Source organism: Agelaius tricolor, unplaced genomic scaffold (genome assembly GCF_023055355.1).
Source record: "Agelaius tricolor isolate 1412-34295 unplaced genomic scaffold, bAgeTri1.0.p SCAF_71, whole genome shotgun sequence".
NCBI lineage: Eukaryota > Metazoa > Chordata > Aves > Passeriformes > Icteridae > Agelaius > Agelaius tricolor.
The window spans coordinates 363856-381622 of record NW_027269331.1 but is presented as its reverse complement, the minus strand read 5'-3'; the positions used below and the strand labels follow the sequence as shown (position 1 = coordinate 381622).

The following is a 17767-nucleotide window of genomic DNA, read 5'->3' as shown; positions in this document are numbered from 1 at the left end:
GGCGAGATGAGGAAAAAGAGACAGCAGGAGTGTCCTACAACACACGAGTGTGAGAACAGGCTCCGGCCACAAGGAGGAAGAGGATGTGGATGGCTTTGTGACATCAGCCAAACAAACCCAGTGCCAGCTGAGCAATATGAGTGCCATTGTGAGCCCATTAAAAAGCCTGTTAAAATAAACCCCGAGCTTATTTCAGCACTCACCAAACCTGTCCAGTTTCCTCCCCTGACCTTTGCCAGGTACAAAGCTGCTGTGTTCAGCTCAGGATCTGCATCCTGCTGCAGTTCTCGGGGGCTGAGTGGCTTTGGCCAGGGCCAGGGACACTCCTGGTGACCGTGGGTGGCACTGCCACCGCAGCTCCTTGCTGGGGCTCTGTGCCCCCAGCAGCCAGGGCGCCGCTGCTCCCGGGGTCCTGCAGCCCTGCCCCCGAGATTTGCTGATAATTTGGTGCTTTTCAGCTACCTCAGCCCCTTCTGGCACCTCCTTTTGGAGCTGCTGGTGCAGGCTGGGCAGGGAGATGAGGGCAGTGGGAGTCTCTGCTCCCGAGAAACAAGGGAGGAAATGCCTCGATTAGGGAAAATTCCTTCATGGAAAGGGCAGTCCAGGTGAGCTGCCCTCCCTGGAGGGATTTAAAGCTGGTGTGGATGTGGCATTTGGGGACGTGGGTTAGTGGTGGCCCTGCCAGTGCTGGGGGAAGGACTCCACTCGATGATCCTGGAGGGTGTTGGGGTTCCTGCCCGCTGGTTCTGGGGTTCCCCCAGCGATAATCTGGGCGGCACAAGCCCGGGCACTGTCCCCCGGCCGTGTCCGTCCGTGCTGCGGTGTCCAGCTGGCACCTGCCGACCCGGACAGGAACTGCACGGGCAGTTCTGGAGAGCTGGGCATTCTGGAGATGCCGGGAAATCCGGGAGATGCGCTGCCGTGCGGGACACGGGAGTGCCGCTGCTGTCCGAGCTCCGCGGAGCCGCTGACCCCTCTCGGGGCTGGAGCAGGGATGCCTTGAACTCCTGTTTCTGCCTGTCACAGCTCGGTTTTCCCCAAATCCACTACGAAGCTATTTTATTTTATTTTATTTTATTTTATTTTATTTTATTTTATTTTATTTTATTTTATTTTATTTTATTTTTTCATTTAATTTAAATAATTTATTTTATTATTTCATTTATTTTAATATTTTGGTTTATTTTATTTTGTTTTATTTTATTTTAATATATTCTTTTAGTCTATTATTTTATTTCATTTCATTTCATTTCATTTCATTTTAATATTTTATTTTATTTAATTTCATTTTATTATTTTATTTTAATCTTCCATTTTATTAATTTATTTTATTATGTTTCATTTTTATTTTAATATTTCAATATTTTATTTTAATATTTCACTTTATTTATTTCATTTTATCTTGTTTTAATATTTTATTATTTTATTTTATTTTAATATTTTATGATTTTGGTTAATTTCGTTTATTTCATTTTTATTTCAGTCGAGCGCCGGCACCGGTCCGGTTCGGCCTTCGCGTTTCCCGCGGCATGTCCCCGCGCGGCCGCCGTGGTTGGCGGGCCGTTGCCATGGCGGCGGCGCGCGCGCGGCGCTGAGGCGCGGGGCGGGAAGCGCGGGCCCGGCGCGGCCATGGCGGCGGACGAGCTGTACCTGGAGAACATCGACGAGTTCGTCACCGACCACAACCGCGTCGTGAGTGCCGCCGCTGCCCGCCCGCCGCCCGCCGCCTGCTCCCCCTGCTCCCCCTGTTCCCCCTGCCCGCTGCTCCTCCCGCGGCCTGCTTCCTCCGCCGCCTCCCCTGCCCCGCTGCCTCCTTTCCCACCCGCTGCCTTCCGCTGCCCCTTTCCTTTCCTCCTCCTCATTCTCTTCTCTCTCCTTCCCCTTTCCTTCTCCTTCTTCTCTTCTCTCTCCTTCCCTTTTCCTTCTCCTCCTTCCCTTTCCTTCTCTCCTTCCTCTTCCCTTCTCCCCTCCTTCTTCCACCTCCCTTTCCTCCTCCTTCTCGCCTCTTTAATTCACCCTTCTCTTCTTTCTCCCCCTTTTCCTCCTCCTTTTCCCTTTCTTCTTCTTCTTCGTCCCCTCTCCCGTCTCCCCTCTCTTCCTCCTCTCCCCCTGTTTCCTCTCTTCCCCCCTTCCTTAACTGTTTTGAAGGCAGTTCAGAAAGCTGGTGGTTTTCTGCGTGGGTCTGTTCCTTTCCACGTTTATTTCAAAAATTCATTTGGAAATGAAATGAAATGAAATGAAATGAAATGAAATGAAATGAAATTGAAATGGGTTTTGCCCAGAAAATGGTGCGGCAAAGTTGGTGCAACTTGTCTGACAATGCGAACGTTCTCAGCCTGTGGCTTTGTGGCTTGTTCCAAGAACAATGTAGACAAACAAGAATGTAATTGTTGTGTTTGCAGTCCGGAGCCTGGGGCATGGTTTAAAAGGGCAGAGCAGGAGCAGGAGCAGGTGTCAAGGATGTACCTGCTCAAAATGACGGGGCAGGGTTGGGATTGCAGCCCTGACATCCTGAGATTGGCACGGTGGTGTTCCCGGGCCAGGAGAGGAGCAGAAATTCCCCCCACACCTTTTGGGACAGCTCCTAGGAATTCAGAGTGCTCAGTGAGGGCTCTCACTTTTGCCATGGAAGGGAGGAGGGTGTCTAAGGAATTCCACTGATTGAACTGAGAGGCTGAGGTTTCCTTACTGAAGTGGTTTTTTTTTTTGTTTTTTCCCTTTTCCAGGTGACCTACAAATGGCTGAGCTACACGCTGGGCGTCCACGTGAACCAGGCCAAACAGTAGGTGTCCTGCATCCCCCAGAGCCTGCACAATTCCTGTCAGTTCCATGCTCATTCCTGCTCCCATCCCCTTAAAATATTCCTCTGGAGAGCATTACCAGCCCTGCCTGTCCTCTCAGCCGTGTCACTCCCTGTGCCTGCCTGCCCTGCTGGGCAGGGATGCACCAAAGAGTCCCCAGTTCCTCTCTCAGGGACTGCAGGAATGCCTTTCTGGAGGAGAGGCTTGGGAACAAGCTGCCCAGGGGCTGTGAGACCCACTGTTACACACTATTACATGCATTTCTATACTAAAAAATACATTATTATATGTATTAGTATATATAATATACTAAAAATACGTCATTCTGTGTATTATTATATATAATATACATATTATATAAAAATAATATTATATTATGATATAGTATATTAGAGATGTAATATATATGTAATATATATTATTATACATTATATGTATTATTATATGTATTATATATTAGTAAATGTATTTTTATACTAAAAAAGACATTATTATATGTAATATTATATATATTATATATAATATACCTAATATATAGAAATAATATATATTATTATATAGTATATTATAGATGTAATATATCTATGGAATATATTATATTATATTATATTATATTATATTATATTATATTATATTATATTATATTATATTATATTATTTATTATGTATTATTATATGTTTTACTATAATATAAATGCATTTTTATACTAAAAATAAATTATTATCTGTATTATGCATACAATATATTAAATATATATACTATTCAATGTATTTTATATTAAAAATACATCATTATATAAATTACATATATAATATATAATTTATGACACCTATAATATTATTATGTATTACATATAATATATATTATATGACATTACATTTCATTACATTACATTATATTAATTACATGTATTTTTATGTATTATATACACTATTAAATGTATTTGCCCTTTGGTTTCTGTAGTTGTTGGACAGGGATTCTCCACAGTGGCAGAGGAGCAAGGGTCTCAGAAAATTACCCCTTAGGAAATAAAATGAATCCTGGGGAACCAGTGTTCCTGTTGGCAGTGTCCATCATGCCAGCCTGGCTCTGCAGTGTGTGCAGCCCTCCCTGGCAGGCTCTCTGCTCTCCCCTGCTCTCTGGCTGACCCTGTTTCTTTTGTGCAGGATGCTCTACGATTACGTGGAGAGGAAGCGCAGGGAGAACTCGGGAGCTCAGCTGCACGTCACCTACCTGCTGGCAGGGAACCTCCTCCAGAATGGACACGTTGTGAGTGCTTCCCCTCTCTCTGGGCTCCGTCTGTCTGGGAGCCTTTCCTGTGGTGTTCCCTGCCTCCTTCTGTACTCCTGGGGTCAGAGCTGCACTGGCTCCTTGCAGCAGGGGCTGCTCTGTGCCAGGGCTCCTGGGCAGGGACAGAAGGAGCCTCAGGGTCTGTCCCAGCAGGCAGAAGGATCAGCTGGCCATGCTGGATAACACCCCAGGGTTCCTCACCAATTCCCTCAGATCCTGCCAGCACCCCGCTCCGTGCCCTCGCTGCTGTTGGGCAGCAGAGATCACACAGCCGTGTGGAGGGGCCCTTCTGAGGTCAGCTTAGCCACGGGCCAGGCTCTGCTGTGGCCTGGCAGTGCCTGAGGGGGGCTTGGAGGGACAGCTCAGCTGGCAGGGAGTGATAACCAACAGAGCAGCACACCTACAGCTCAAGCTGTCTTATCAAACCAGCTTTCTAGTCCTGGTGAATAAAACAAACAGGAATTTATTAGCAGCATTCTACATTTAAAGTGCTTCAGCTGAATAAGCATAGGAACTGCTGCTTAATGCACTTAGCTTGTCAGATTTTCAGGAATGTCAGCTAAAATGTCAGGCAGATACCCCAGAAGCTTTTGAAAGGAGATGGGAAAATTCAGTGTCTGCTCCCCTTTGCCCACAAATTTAAGAGCCCAACACTAAATGCCTTTGACATCCCACTGAGTGTTTTTAAATATCTATTACAACATATTACAAATACCAGTTACAATATGATCCAGTCTTCTTTTAGGAGTAGTAAATCTCAGGGTGTCCTGCCTTTTATTTGTAGATTGGAAAAAACCCCAAAAGACCTTTTATTTTGTTCTCCTAAACAACAAACTGTTTCACATGCATGAAATATTCTGTCAGTCTCCAAATCTGCCTGCATTGGAAGGTTATTATTTACTGCATTAGTTCTGTATGATGGAATATTTAAAGTTGCACGAGTAGTGTCACATTTACAGCTCAAGTTTAAGGTCGAGTTCAAGGTTTTCCCCCCATTTCCTTTGAAAATAACAAATCTCTTGGCTCACTAGAGCTGTCCAGGGGACTGCCAACCTGTGCTGTTATATTTAATGTATCTGAAGCAAACAGGTGACTTCTGATGTAGGAACAAATAATTATTTGTTAACTCTGTCTTAGCAGCCTGTGTGTTTTTAAAATAAGATCACAGTGTCGCTGGATGGTTTGGATGGTTTAAAACTCGTGTCATTGCAGTCCCTTGGCACAGGCAGGCAGGGAATCTTCCACCAAGGGAAGCTATATGAAGGTGACTTTGTTTCCCCATTATTTTCGAATCTGTTGGGAGAGCCCTGCACTGCTGCCTGCTGGCAGTAGGTGTAGCCGGAATGCTGCGGATGCAGCTGCAGCACTCCTGCAGGGAGAGCCATGGAAATCCCTCTGGAGCGCTCCCCTTAACGCTGCTCTTTCCTTGCTGCTTTCTGCACTCAGACTGCCAATCTCTGGTTATTGTCTTACCTGCCTGTGGTTTTTCGTGCCACGTGCTCTTTTGTTGCCTAATTAAAGCAACTTTTTAATCCTGGTAAACCAAAGAAACTTAAATTAATTTACAGTGTTTTATATTTAAAGCGCCTCAGCTTATTAAGCAAAGGAATTGCTGCTTAATTAATTTCTTTTTCTTCATTGCTGCTTGTCAGATTTTCAGGAATGTCAGCTAAAACTTCAGGCAGATACCCCAGAGGTTTTTAAAAGAAGATGAAAAAATTCAGTGTCTGTTCCCCTTTGCCCACAGATAAATTTTAAAGCCAAACACTAACTGCCTTTGACATCCCACTAAGTGTTTTAAAATACCTATTACAATATATTACAAATACCTATTACAATATGATCCAGTCTTCTTTTAGGAATAGTAAATCTCAGGGTGTCCTGGCTTTTATTTGTAGATTAGAAAAAAAACAACAACAAACCTTTTTTTTTGTTCTACTAAATAATAAACTGGTTCACATGCATGGAATATTGTCTTTTAATCCCCAAATCTGCCTGAAATGGAAGGTAGTTATTAATTGCTTTAGTTCTGTATAATGGGATGTATTTAACTAAAGCTGCACAGGCAGTGTCATGTTTATAGCCTGAATTTAACAGGATTTTCCCTGATTTCAGACAGGTCCATGGTTTCTGTTTAACACAGAATTAGTGGTGGGGTTTTCAGTCTGTCTCTCTGGATCCTCCCAGTATTAACCACAACCTGTTGGATGTCCTGGAGAGGTATAGACCTTAAAGACTGGCCAGAGAGCACGTTTCAGAGCTTTAAAAACTGATGAGTGTTTAAAGGCATTGGCACTGTTCTGTGCTACAATAATCATTAGACTTTGTTATTTAATAACTGAAAGTAGCAGTCTTGTATGCAACCTGAGGTTTAAAGAGGTTTTGTGTTTCTTTTTTGCAGTGCCACAAGGTCGCAGTAGTGAGGGAGGATAAACTGGAAGGTAAGCAGGCTGGGAAAGTCTTGTGGCTTTAACTTTTTTCTTTGAAAGAACAGCAAAACGAGCAAAGCTCAGAACTTGCCATCTGCACGTAAATGCCCAGCCAGGCTCTTGGGGTCAGGTGTGTACTTTTTGTACCAGCTGTTTCTCAGAATTTGGCGTATCTGAGCCAGCAGCTGAATACCTTCAGGCTTGTGAATTGAGTCTGATTTTTTTTTTTTTTTGTCAGTGGTTCTTTTCCACCTCCCTGCCACTGACAGCAGGGAGACAGCAATACACCAGTAGAGTCTCAGAACAATTGGGAGCCTTCAGGCCCCCCAAGAATGCTGAAACTGGTAATTGTGATTATTTGTTCAGTGCAGTTGCAGTCTGTGCTCCGAGTCCCGTGGGTGTTAAGACCTTCTCATGGAACATTTACCTCACTTTTGTGAGTGCAAGGTGGAAAAACCCCCATTGCAACACTGCTGAGTGCACTGTCTGTTGTCTCACCATCTTTCTGGTCCTGCTGATGAAATCTTACCCACAGAACTGAAACGCAGCTTCAGGCTCTTCATCACTTTCAAATAACATCTTTGGCACTTGAGAGCACACTGTGGTATTTGTGACCTTCAGGATGTGAGCTAATGACCTCACTTTGCTTGAAGGACTTGCGTTGTTGGAAATCTGAAGTGGATTTCTAGCTCGGGCTGTTTTCCTCGGAGCAGGAGATTGTCAGGCAGTGCAGCTACTCTGTGTCATGTTTGTTGAGTTATGTGTGCTGTGTAACGCTGTTTTGCTGTGGAGGAAAGGGTTGCTCATGGTTTTTGTATTGGAAGGCAGGCCAAAGGTATGACTTATATTTGGAAGAGGCTGAGATTTTTGATGGGAGTAGGGCTGCATAGTCTAGGACTGGCCCCAAGAAAAGATTACTGTGTGTATTTTTACAGTGCCTAGAAGCTCAGCCTCAGACCAGGACTCTGTGGAAAGAACAATATAAGCAATGAACAAAGAATTCCTGAAAGCCAACCCTTGCCTCAAGGGGGTTGCAGTCTGAGTAGCATGAAAGAGATAAAGTTTTCATTCCAGGGGTGACACTGTGGTGCTGGACACAGCCCCAGGGGCAGAGAGCAGTGACCAGCTACCTTCTGCCTCAGCTTTAGGTACTCCCTCAGCTATTCTGCATCCCAAACACTGGATGTTTGGAAGGCAAACACAGAGAGATCCCTCGTAAGCCCAAGAGTGTGTAGTGGAAAACGTGACAGGCCTGTGGAGTTTGCTGCCTTGAATTCCTCATTAGTGAGCGTTGGGAGAAGGTGTGGTCGGGCCTTTTTGTATTCATGTTTTGCTGTCAAGTAGTCTGCCAGTCTTTCTGGGTGTGCCAATAGAGGGCTTTTTTCTTTTCCTCTCTTTTTCCCCAGCCATGAAGTCCAAGCTGTCCACAATTGCCAGCGTGCACGTGTACAGCATCCAGAAGGCCCTGCTCAAGGACAGCTCCCCCCTCTACAACACCGACTACGACATCGTCAAAGCAAACCTGCAGCACTGCAGCAAGTGAGTGAGTCCTGGCCCCCTTTGCCTTCTGAAGCACTTCCAGACTCCACTTCAGTGCTCACTAGATAGGCCTGGACTTCTAGAAGGCTGGGAAAAGATATCCTCAAAGTCCTGCCAGAGCAGTGCCCAAAGAGCACATTGTGTGGCTGTTGTGCAAACTGAGCTCACAGTTGGTTTACTTGATCCTTACTCTGACAAGGAGACTGTTCCAGTGCCTTGCTTGTCTCATGGCTGCAAACATTGCTCTCTTTCCCAGGCCACACTTAATCACGACATTTTAATCCAGTTCTCAGCCACACAGAACACAAAATTGATAAAACCATGAATGATGTGCTCAGCAAAGCATTTACAGGAGTTTGCTTTCTGTTTTGTGAAACTGTGTTCTCATCTTCTGGACTCATCCAGTCCAGTTCTCTGAAGATATCTCACAGGAACTCCTTCTCCAGGAGCTGGGCTTTGTTCTCTGTGGGTGTGTTGCAGCTCAGAGTAGGCTGTGATCTCTGAGACGTAGGAGCAGCACACAGAGCAGTCCAGGCAGCACCAGTGTCCTTGCTGGTGGAGCTGGAGCAGAGCTGGGAGGGATGCAGCCCCCAGGAGTCACTGGCTCCCTCCTGAGCAGCTGCAGCTTCTCACTTGTGTGCTGTTCCCACCAGGACAGCTTCAGCTTGAAGTCATGGGGATGCACGGTGCCATGACCAATCTGGTTTGAAGGGGATGCCTGAAGGGTGTGTCATAGGAAGAGTATAGAATCTGAGAGGAGAAATGTGCCTCTATCCAGAGTGTTGACAAGAGAGTGGCAGAGAAAATAGGCGCTGTGTGTTTGGGTGGATGCCCTGGAAGGAGCTGGGTGATCCCACCTCGGCAGAGCCACATGCCCTGGGTGTGGCTGCAGTTGCCTTGTTCCACTCTGGTCACTCTCAGGCACCCCAGCATGGTGATCCACATTGTGCCTTAGGGATGCTTGTATCCTTTGGGATTTAAACTTCCAGAAGGTTTAGATAATCCAGGCTCTGACACAGCTCTCTGAAGCCTGCCTGTAAATCCAGCTTTGAAGCAGGATTTCCCTAGGAAACTAAGAAAAAGTGCACCTTCTTCATTTGTGACCTGGCTGAAGTAAATACAGATTGATCCCATTCCCCCTCTCTTGTCAGCTGCATGGATTGTCTGTGACACTTGGGAAAAGATTCCTGCAGGACCTGCAAAAGCCAGAGGTTTGATTGTGTGAGGTGTGTAGCAAACAGAACCTCCCTGTCTGTGCAGATATTTCACAGCTCTGGGACAAGGATCTTTGTTCTCCTCTGGGTTTCTGTGGCACCTCCTTTGCAGTGAAGACAGTGGAGGTGGTTAGATGTGCTAACTAATACCAGTATCTGGGTTTAATGCCTGTTGCCATTCCCAGCTTTCCAAACAGAAGTAGCTCCTTGTTTGCAGAGCTTAGTCCAACTATTGCCTGTTTTTTCTGTGGTTATTTAGTGAATTTTAGGTCAAGCCCATGAAGGTATAGTGACACATCAGCATCAAGGCAAGCAGACTTGGAAATATGGGAAGGTTAGCTGAGCTCTGCTGCACATCAGCATAACCACTGACAATATTATTTGTGACAATGTTATATATTGGAGGGTTGGTGGTGTTTAGAGTAGGAGATCACGCTGCCCTGAGAGCTGTATTATTAACCACATTAAAAACAGATTGAAAGTGTAAAGGAGAGTAGGATTATTTTCCTTCAATGTCTGTTTTCCTTCCTTTAAAGGTTTGAATGTCAGGAGGTTGCTGCTGCAGCCTGGGAATGCTGTGGAGATGGTGTTGTTTTGTTAATACAGATCCTGATGGGAGTAGAAGTGGACTGTGCATGTGAGCAGCTAGTGCTGAGGCACAGAAGTGAACTGGCAGAAGGCTGCTTCATTTCTTAGGCAAATGAAAATATGCTGTGTAATTCAGTGGGCTGGGAGGCGTGAGCTGGGCTCTTTTGTGGCATTTCTGTGGGAAATCTGGAAAGCGTCGCCTGTGATTTGCACAGTGGGGAGCAGAGTTCAGCTATTTTTGGGAGCTGCTATTCCTGTCTGTCAGTGAGCTGTGCTGTAACTGTGAGCACGTCAGTTGATTCTTGTGTCTCTGCATCCCCAAACAATCAAGTTTCAGACCATTATAATCCAAGCTGCTTCTTGCTCTCAGGGATTACTTGGAAATGACTTTGTGTCATTAAATCGGAATGCCGTGGGTATTTTCTGAGCCATTTCAATAGTTCAGTTTCAGCTGGGGTTTGCCTACCTGGCCGAGTGGGGCTGCTTGTTGCAGCAGCTGTGGGCTTTGTCAGAGCATCAGAAAGCTGTAAATGTTTTAGGTCCTCACACAGCCATACAACTTCTGCCACAGGCTTTAGAGAGCATAACCTGTTTAGGAATAAAATGCAGCCTGCTCCTTGTCCAGCCTGGGTGTGGAGAAGGCTTTTAGCCCCCAGGAAAGCTGCACAGCTTGTTTGACACATGAATACTGTGGCTCTTGCTGACAGGTTCAGCTGATATTTTCATCAGAGGTCTCTTGCTCTGTGCCAGCCTTTCTTTCTTGTCCCACGCACAGATTCAATTGCTCCTTTTTCCATAACAGGAGAGCGCAGGCCCGGAGGAGCCTGCAGGAGGGGGGAAGGCGAGGTGAGCACCCAGAGCTGAGGAGGCTAATGGGGTTTTTCCCTCCCTGCCTGCATCCATCCCGCAGGTTCAGTGCCATCCACTGCGCCGCCGCCGTGCCCAGGACGCCGCCCGAGCCCCCCCGAGCGCCGGCGCCCGCGCAGAGCCCCCCGAGGCAGAGGGACCCCGATGCCACCAGCACCGTCAATGGCCACGGGCCCCGGGCTGCCAAGCCCCCTGCACAGCAGCAGAAAGGCATCATGGGCATGTTTGCAGCCAAAGCAGCAGCCAAAGGCCAGGACACAGCTAAGGAGGCCAAGGCAGAGGCCAAGGAGGCCCCAGGTGTAAGTTACCTCAGCATGGCGTTAACCATCCACTCACACACCGCCTGGGGAGATCAGCCACCCCTGCACTGCTCCTCCTGCCGAGCCCACCTCCCACTGGGGGTGCTCAGGGCTCCTGTGGAAGTGTTTAACTGTCACCTGGGCAAAATCCCCTCGTGCCACACTCTGGGTGTCCCCACAGAAGGGTATTTGCCATAGCTTTGACATTCCCCAATGAGCCGGATCTCAGGCAGCATAGCTACAATTGCTCTGCTGTCTCCAGCTGTCCCAATGTACACACCAGCTGAGGATCTTGCTCTCTCCATTGTGCTTAAAAGGATTTGTTTTGAGCAATAAGTGAAACCTGAGAAGCCCAGATCTTAAAAGTATCAAGGTGTTTAAACTTGGTGGGTGAGGGAAGTTTCGGAGCTTGACCTGTGCAAGACTAAATTGTTTATCTTCTGGACTGCTGCTTTTCCAGGATAGGATTAAGTTTTCATTTTAATTAGTATAATTGTTTTTAAAGCGATGTGGCCAGAAAAATGGTTAAATGTTAAAATGGTAACACTCCCTGTGGATGGTTTGGCCTTTCCATAACAACTGAGAACGTTTGGGTTCCTTTCCCTGGTTTTTACAGGGAGTTTAGAACTGGGGAAGTGTGTGTATTTTGGGAACTTTAGTGTCTGGTTACCTTTTATTTGCATGAAAATAAGCTGGATTAGGAGGCTGTACTTTCTTTGGTGGTGTGGGTGTGTGTGGGTGTGATTTCTCACTGTGGTGGTTGCATTGGTGCAGCAGAGCAGTGATGTTTCCTTGCAAACAGCCTAGGTGCCAGAGGAGCTGGATAAAGCCTTCTTGGTTTGGCCAATCCCTGGTCTTTCCTCTGTTGGCTGCTGTGCACTGAGGCACTGATGGCTTGCAAACAGAGCAGTTCTTCCCTGGGAGCTGACCCTAGTCCCAAGCATTATTTCAGTGATGGGAATGAATGTCCCCCAAGTCAGATCTGCAGGCCTGGCTAAGGAGTCCTCAGGAACTCACTCTGGCCCCTTTGATGCACGTGGTGGCTAAGGAGTACCTTCAAATTCTCCAAAACAGAGAATTTGCTAAATCTGCTAAAATCTAAGGCAGTGGGAGCACCTTGAGGGCTGGGAGCAATTCCTGTGCTTATTCCCCTCTTTGCTTCCAGGTGTCTGCAGCAAGCAGCAAGCCACTAACAAAGAACAGCATCATGAACAACTTCTTTGGAAAAGCTGCAATGAGTAAGTGCTTTTCTGTTTTCAGAGGCCATCATGGTCAGGGAACAGCCTGTTGTAGTTAAAAAAACAAACCAACAAATCAAAAAAAACCCAAACCTGAGGATTATTTGAAGGTTGTTTTTTTTTTTTTAATTATACTTTATTTAAGCTGTGTAGAAATTTAAAAATAATCAGTAGAATCAAGTGTTTTGTACTAGAGCCATGCAGAAAGAAGCAGAACTCTTCCTCCCCATCCCCACTCTACCAAACTCATTGGATTTTCTTTATATCCCCTCTTTCCTAATAGTTTTCCATACTTTCTTCTGCTCTTTTGCACTCAAAGGGGTTAATGTTTTAGCACACAGCTTTTAAAGCAAAAATTAGGAGTTTTCAGTGGAATTTTTCAGACAAAAAGCTTGCTGGAGGGAGATCAATTAAAATGACATATTTGAGCAGACTAACCCAGGAAGGATTTTCAGTGCAGAAGAAATCTGATTTAAAGTGAGTTCTCCTGGCTGGAAGACCAGCTGTTGGTGAGATGTTTGCCAAAACCTGTTTTGCAGGGCATGCTAATGGTGCTTGCTTTTCATCACACAGCACTGAGGAGCCCATTGTTAGTTTTAGGGTTAATTTCTTTCCTAAAAGCTGAAGGGCTGATGCATGGAGAATGAAATTGAGGGGTGGCCTGTCTCTTTGAGCAGAGGTTTGGACTAGGTGGCCTCTGCAGGTCCCTTCTGAATTACCCAAGTCAAAAGAAATGATGCTGGAGCTTTTAAATATTGGAATATTGGAAAAGGGCTGTGGGACCTCCTTCAAAGATTCCCTTCAGCAGAGAGTACAAGAGGCTTCAAAGAGGAGTTTTGGGAGAGAGTAAACAGCACAGTTCCCTTTCTAACAGACGTCTGTCAGAGCTTGCAGGGGACAGTTCCAGCACGGAGCAGACGAGGCACAGCCCTGCTGGGACTCTTGGAGTCCCTGTTTTGGTGAGACTGGGGGAGCTGAGGACACTCTCAGCCCAAGGACCAATTAACTGGAGTCAATCCTGAAGGTCTGAGGAGAGCCCTACACCAAAGTTCATGTGCTGAGAACCCAAAGAGGCATGGTGAAGGTGACCCAGTGGTGATGGGGGAGGCTTTGGGGATGCACTTCCATCATTCCCAAAGGGTTCCCTTCTCTGCTGAGTCCTGTCAGGGAGCTCACAGAGGCAACCTGTGGGGTGGCTGCAGAGAAGGAGCAGACTGAGCAGAACTGGAAATGATTATGTGTATGGAACAGAGGGTGGGATTCCAGGAGAAAGATTTATTCCCTACGTGCATGTCTCTCCTGGCTTCAAAGGTTCCAGCAGTGCCAGAAAGTCCCGGGTTAACAGCACTGGGGTCCTTGGTCTCTCTGCTGTTGATCATAAATAAGGGAGCTGTTGTTCCAGTGCTGTTTGCCCCTGCCCAGGGAAGCAGCCAGCCTGTTTTCCCAGCACTCCCAGAAAGGCACTGGCTCCATGTTGTGGCCCTCCCAGCAGCCTCTCCTGCCACTGCCTCCCAGTCCTCTTCCACAGAGCTTTAACTGCTGCAGCACACATGGTGGCTTGACATCAGGAACAGCAGGAGCATGGAAAATCACCTAGAAATTAAAGCATGCCCTTCTTTTTCCCATGTCTGATACAGCTTGGCCAGTCTAGATCCCCAAATACACGATGGGTAGTGCTGGCTGTAGTCTTGGTGCACAGAGCTAGCCAGCTGCTTTGTAAGTTGTCATTCAGACTGAATGCCCAGTGTTTGTTCTTTTTGAATGGTTTATTCACAGATAAACTCAAAGCCAACTCTGTGCCTGAGCAGCCAAAGGAGGAGAAAGAAGCAGTGAAGCCTTCAGTTGCTGTAGCAGAACCAGAGTCATCTAATACTGTAGCAGAGAAACCTGGGAAGAAAACAGAGTCTGTCAGAATTCAGCAAAAGGACAAGAAAAGGTGGGTCTGCCTTCAGGGGCCCTTTTTGTGTCCCCTGCTTGGGGACAGCCTGCATGCACCTGGCTGGTCGTACACTGCTGGCTCACCTCCTGTTTCCATCTACTGAAGTGTGTTAAACCTGACTAAACTGATCTGTCAGGATTCTTTCCTGGTGTGTCTTTCCCATTTGCTGCTGTAGTGCCTCAGGGCCGTGGGTGCCATCGCACATGGGAGGGGATGGCTTTCCACAAGACAGCCTCCCACTGTGAGCAGCCTGGGAGAGACCCTGCAGGCAGCCTGGGGAGGGCTGGCAGGAGCACCTGTCCTGCAGGGAAGGTGGGATATTCCCCAGCCTGTATGTACACAGCTTGCAGCACAAAGTTGTGCTTGTTGGTCTCCATAGCTCATGTAGGGCTGCTTTCAATGCCACGGGTTTACTTTGGGCTGAGGCTCCAAGTTAATTTTAAGCTCAGCCCTTTGTGTTTAATCCAACCCAAACTGACAGAGACAAAGAATCACTACAGTCTGATGGCTCTCTGGTGGCCTATGAGTAATTAATTGGTGGTCTCAATCCATTTCTAAGGGAATAGGTAAGCACACCACCCAGCCCACCATGGCAGCTAGCACTAACTGCTTGTCTTAGTGATAGTCTTGTCCAAGAAGCCAAGGGCCTGGAGGTGTTGGCAGCCTGGAGCTGGGAAGGCCACTTGGGCTGTCCCAGCTCCTGGAGGATACGTGGGCCTTTAGCCTCCAGGCTTGTTCGTCTGACACGTCTCGCCAACATTAAAAAGAAAGAAGCTATTTTATTTTTCCAGTAGTCTTTAAAAATGGCTCCAGGATTCTGAGACACTACCTCATAGTCAGTCAGTGGCAAGCAGTCTGTCAAAAGAGCTTCTGAGTGATGCTTTTGGGGACACTGGGAGCCTGAGCTAAAGAGACAAGATCAGAAGTAGGCTCTTGCCAGGCTGCTGTGGCCAAGCGAGGTGAGGCACTGGGCTGAACTGCAGAGGGGCTAAAGAAATCCTCCTTGCTTTGGAGAGCTGCATGTGGGGAAGGATGGGAGGCCTGGAAAGGCTCGTGCACCTATGCCTGGTTGTGCTGTGAGTGTTCAGCATTCAGTTCAGTGTACAGTGTACAGTTCAGAGCACATGATGCTCATGTTTTTAAGAGGCATTTGATTTCCTTCCACGAGGAGTGTGCTTGTCCAAGTGCACGTGATGCTTTCGTGCACACATGAGAGATGATGGGTGTTCATTCCCTTTTTTTCCCTTTACTTTTTGTGGCAGTAAAACGAAGAGAGCAGATAGGTCAGATGATGAGGAGGAAAGGGATCCCGAAAATGTCAAGAAAAAGAGGAAGCGAATCAAACAACTTCTGTCTGACAGCAGTGATGAGGAAGGTAAGAAGATCTGTAAACAATCAGGCATGTGGGTCAGGGTTCTGATTTCCAAAACATTACTCTCCAAATCCCTTGGTCAGTGATTGAGGGAATAGTTTAAAGGACTAAAGACCGTGGAAATGGCTGTAGCCTGAGCTTTCTGTTTATCTTTGTGCTGCAAGCACTTGGGCATGGAGTTGAGATGTCTCAAAACAAAGATTCGGTCTTTGTTGAAGCTTAGCTCAGACCTGGCCGTCTCCTCACCAAGTGTGCTGCCAGTGCCCCTGTGTGGGAAGGAGGTTCCCAAATCTCTTGTGAAAGATAGCGCTCCTTCCAGAACCGTAGGGCTGCTCAGTGCCAGTTCACGTGGGGAGGGAACACTCACAAGTGGCCTCCCTCTCCCCACAGGGTCATTTTTAGTGTCTTTATTCTGTCTGCTCATAGAAAGGGTTTGGAAGACAGTGCTGGAAGCAAGACATGCAGAAAGAAAAGGGATAATAGGGAAGTTGGAGGCAAAGCAGTTGAGCCATATCCGATGCGACTGTGCGTCTCCTCGGTGGCGTGACAGGAGTGGGGTGCCCAGAACTCGGCAAGATTTGGGCTGGTAATGAGGAACAGCAGGGCTGGATCCCAAAGAATTTGGATAATTGAGGTGACAAATGCCGTTCAATACAGATAACTGGGAAATAAATTGGAATTGAGCTCGGGAGTATGTGCTAAGTGGAACAGTCATCCAGCAAACTGCTCAGGAAAGGAACTTGGGGATCATTACAGACAGTTACAGAGTAATTGAAACCACCAGTTTGGCATAGAGCTCCACTAAAAGAAGGTGAAACAGCAAATGGGGTGTACTGGTGAGGAGGTGGAGTCCCTTGGGGGAGCCAGAGCTGATTCCTCGTTTTGTGTGGCTGGCACATGGGCAACAGCCAGGACATCAGGAATATCTGCAGTGCCAGGGAGAGGTGGCTGCTGTTGGTACCTTTGCATTATCCATGCCACCTCTAGGCCTGTTTTCATAGTTTCCCTGCTGCCCACATAATTGCAAATTATCTTTTTCATCAGGTATGTATCACTACTTAGACTATTCCATAGGATGATAAATCTCTCAGGAAGCTGTTCTTGTGATCAGCCTTAATTCCATCACATTTCAGTGTGGCTTTAAAAAAAAAAATATGTATATACATATATACCCACACTCTTTGGTATTTATTTCTTTAAATGTTTGTCTTTCCATTTCCTCATCACTCCCCTGATGACAAGCTGAGTTGTTTAGCTCTGAGGAGGGAATTTTGAAATCAGCCCATCCTTGCTTGGCTGGAATCTCTCAGCTCATCCACATCCTGTGAGGTCAGGCAGGAGTTTGGAATGTCAGAACTCTGTGGTCTCCTGTGGGACACCTGTGTGACCTCAGCACGTGTTTAACAATTAATGCTTTTGAGTGGGGTGCCTCCTGCTCTCATTTATTCCAAGGTTTACATTCTCTTTAGTGACCAGGGATAGACCCTGAGGGAAGGGCTGGAGCTGTGTCAGGGCAGGTTTAGATTGGATGGTAGGGAAAAGTTCTCCCTGAGAGGGTGGTCAGGCACTGGGGAGGTTTTTTGTCACTGCTGTTGCTGCTCCTGCATCAGAACCCTCTTTGTTCTTCACTTCTTTGTGCTGTGCATTAGAATTGTAAATTTATGCAAATTACAGCACGTGTATACAGATTTGGATATCACTGGGTTTGCCCTTTGAAAAGAGTAAATGAGAATTGAGAGAACTCAGCTCTTTGGTCCTGCTGCTTGCCCTTCTAAACCCAACCACATGAAAGAAGACAGATTTGAATTGTTTGGAATATTTTTAATGAGTCCAAACTGGTAACATTGTATTGAGTACAGAAGTAGAAGACTGTGAGTTGGATGAAAAAAAAAATTAAAAATATATATATATATGTACAGCAGCTGGACTGGAAGAGCATCTGTCCTTGGAAAGGTTGGGAACGGGTTTATCCAGAGAGAAGGGGCAACTTGAATCAGCAGCACCAGTGAGCAAGAGGGGGCCTGGAGTGACAGGCACACTTAGCAAGGTTCTCTGGGGGTGAAACTCAGCCTGCATGGCTGATGTGAAGTGCTTATGGGCAGCTCCATGTCAGGCCGGGTCTTCTGCCTAGTTCTGTGTTAGTCTGTACTAAAAGCAGCCCTGAATAAGCTCTCCTTACAGCAGCATCAG

General features: G+C 46.7%; 2 protein-coding genes across 5 annotated transcripts in view; one reads left to right on the top strand and one right to left on the bottom strand.

The window, feature by feature from the left end:
* Positions 1–17767, bottom strand: part of LOC139585286 (uncharacterized) — a 445268-nt gene that overhangs the window by 273746 nt on the left and 153755 nt on the right. The gene's annotated exons all lie outside the window — the stretch shown is intronic.
* POLD3 (DNA polymerase delta 3, accessory subunit) overlaps positions 1444–17767 on the top strand; it is a 50412-nt gene continuing 34088 nt past the window's right edge. For all 3 annotated transcript variants that reach the window (XM_071417869.1, XM_071417867.1, XM_071417870.1), the window contains exons 1-9: positions 1444–1692; positions 2727–2782; positions 3969–4071; positions 6494–6533; positions 7928–8060; positions 10773–11028; positions 12194–12266; positions 14043–14202; positions 15468–15580. In XM_071417869.1, the coding sequence (XP_071273970.1) occupies positions 1444–1692; positions 2727–2782; positions 3969–4071; positions 6494–6533; positions 7928–8060; positions 10773–11028; positions 12194–12266; positions 14043–14202; positions 15468–15580 (1183 nt within the window). The remainder of the gene's footprint in view (positions 1693–2726; positions 2783–3968; positions 4072–6493; positions 6534–7927; positions 8061–10772; positions 11029–12193; positions 12267–14042; positions 14203–15467; positions 15581–17767) is intronic.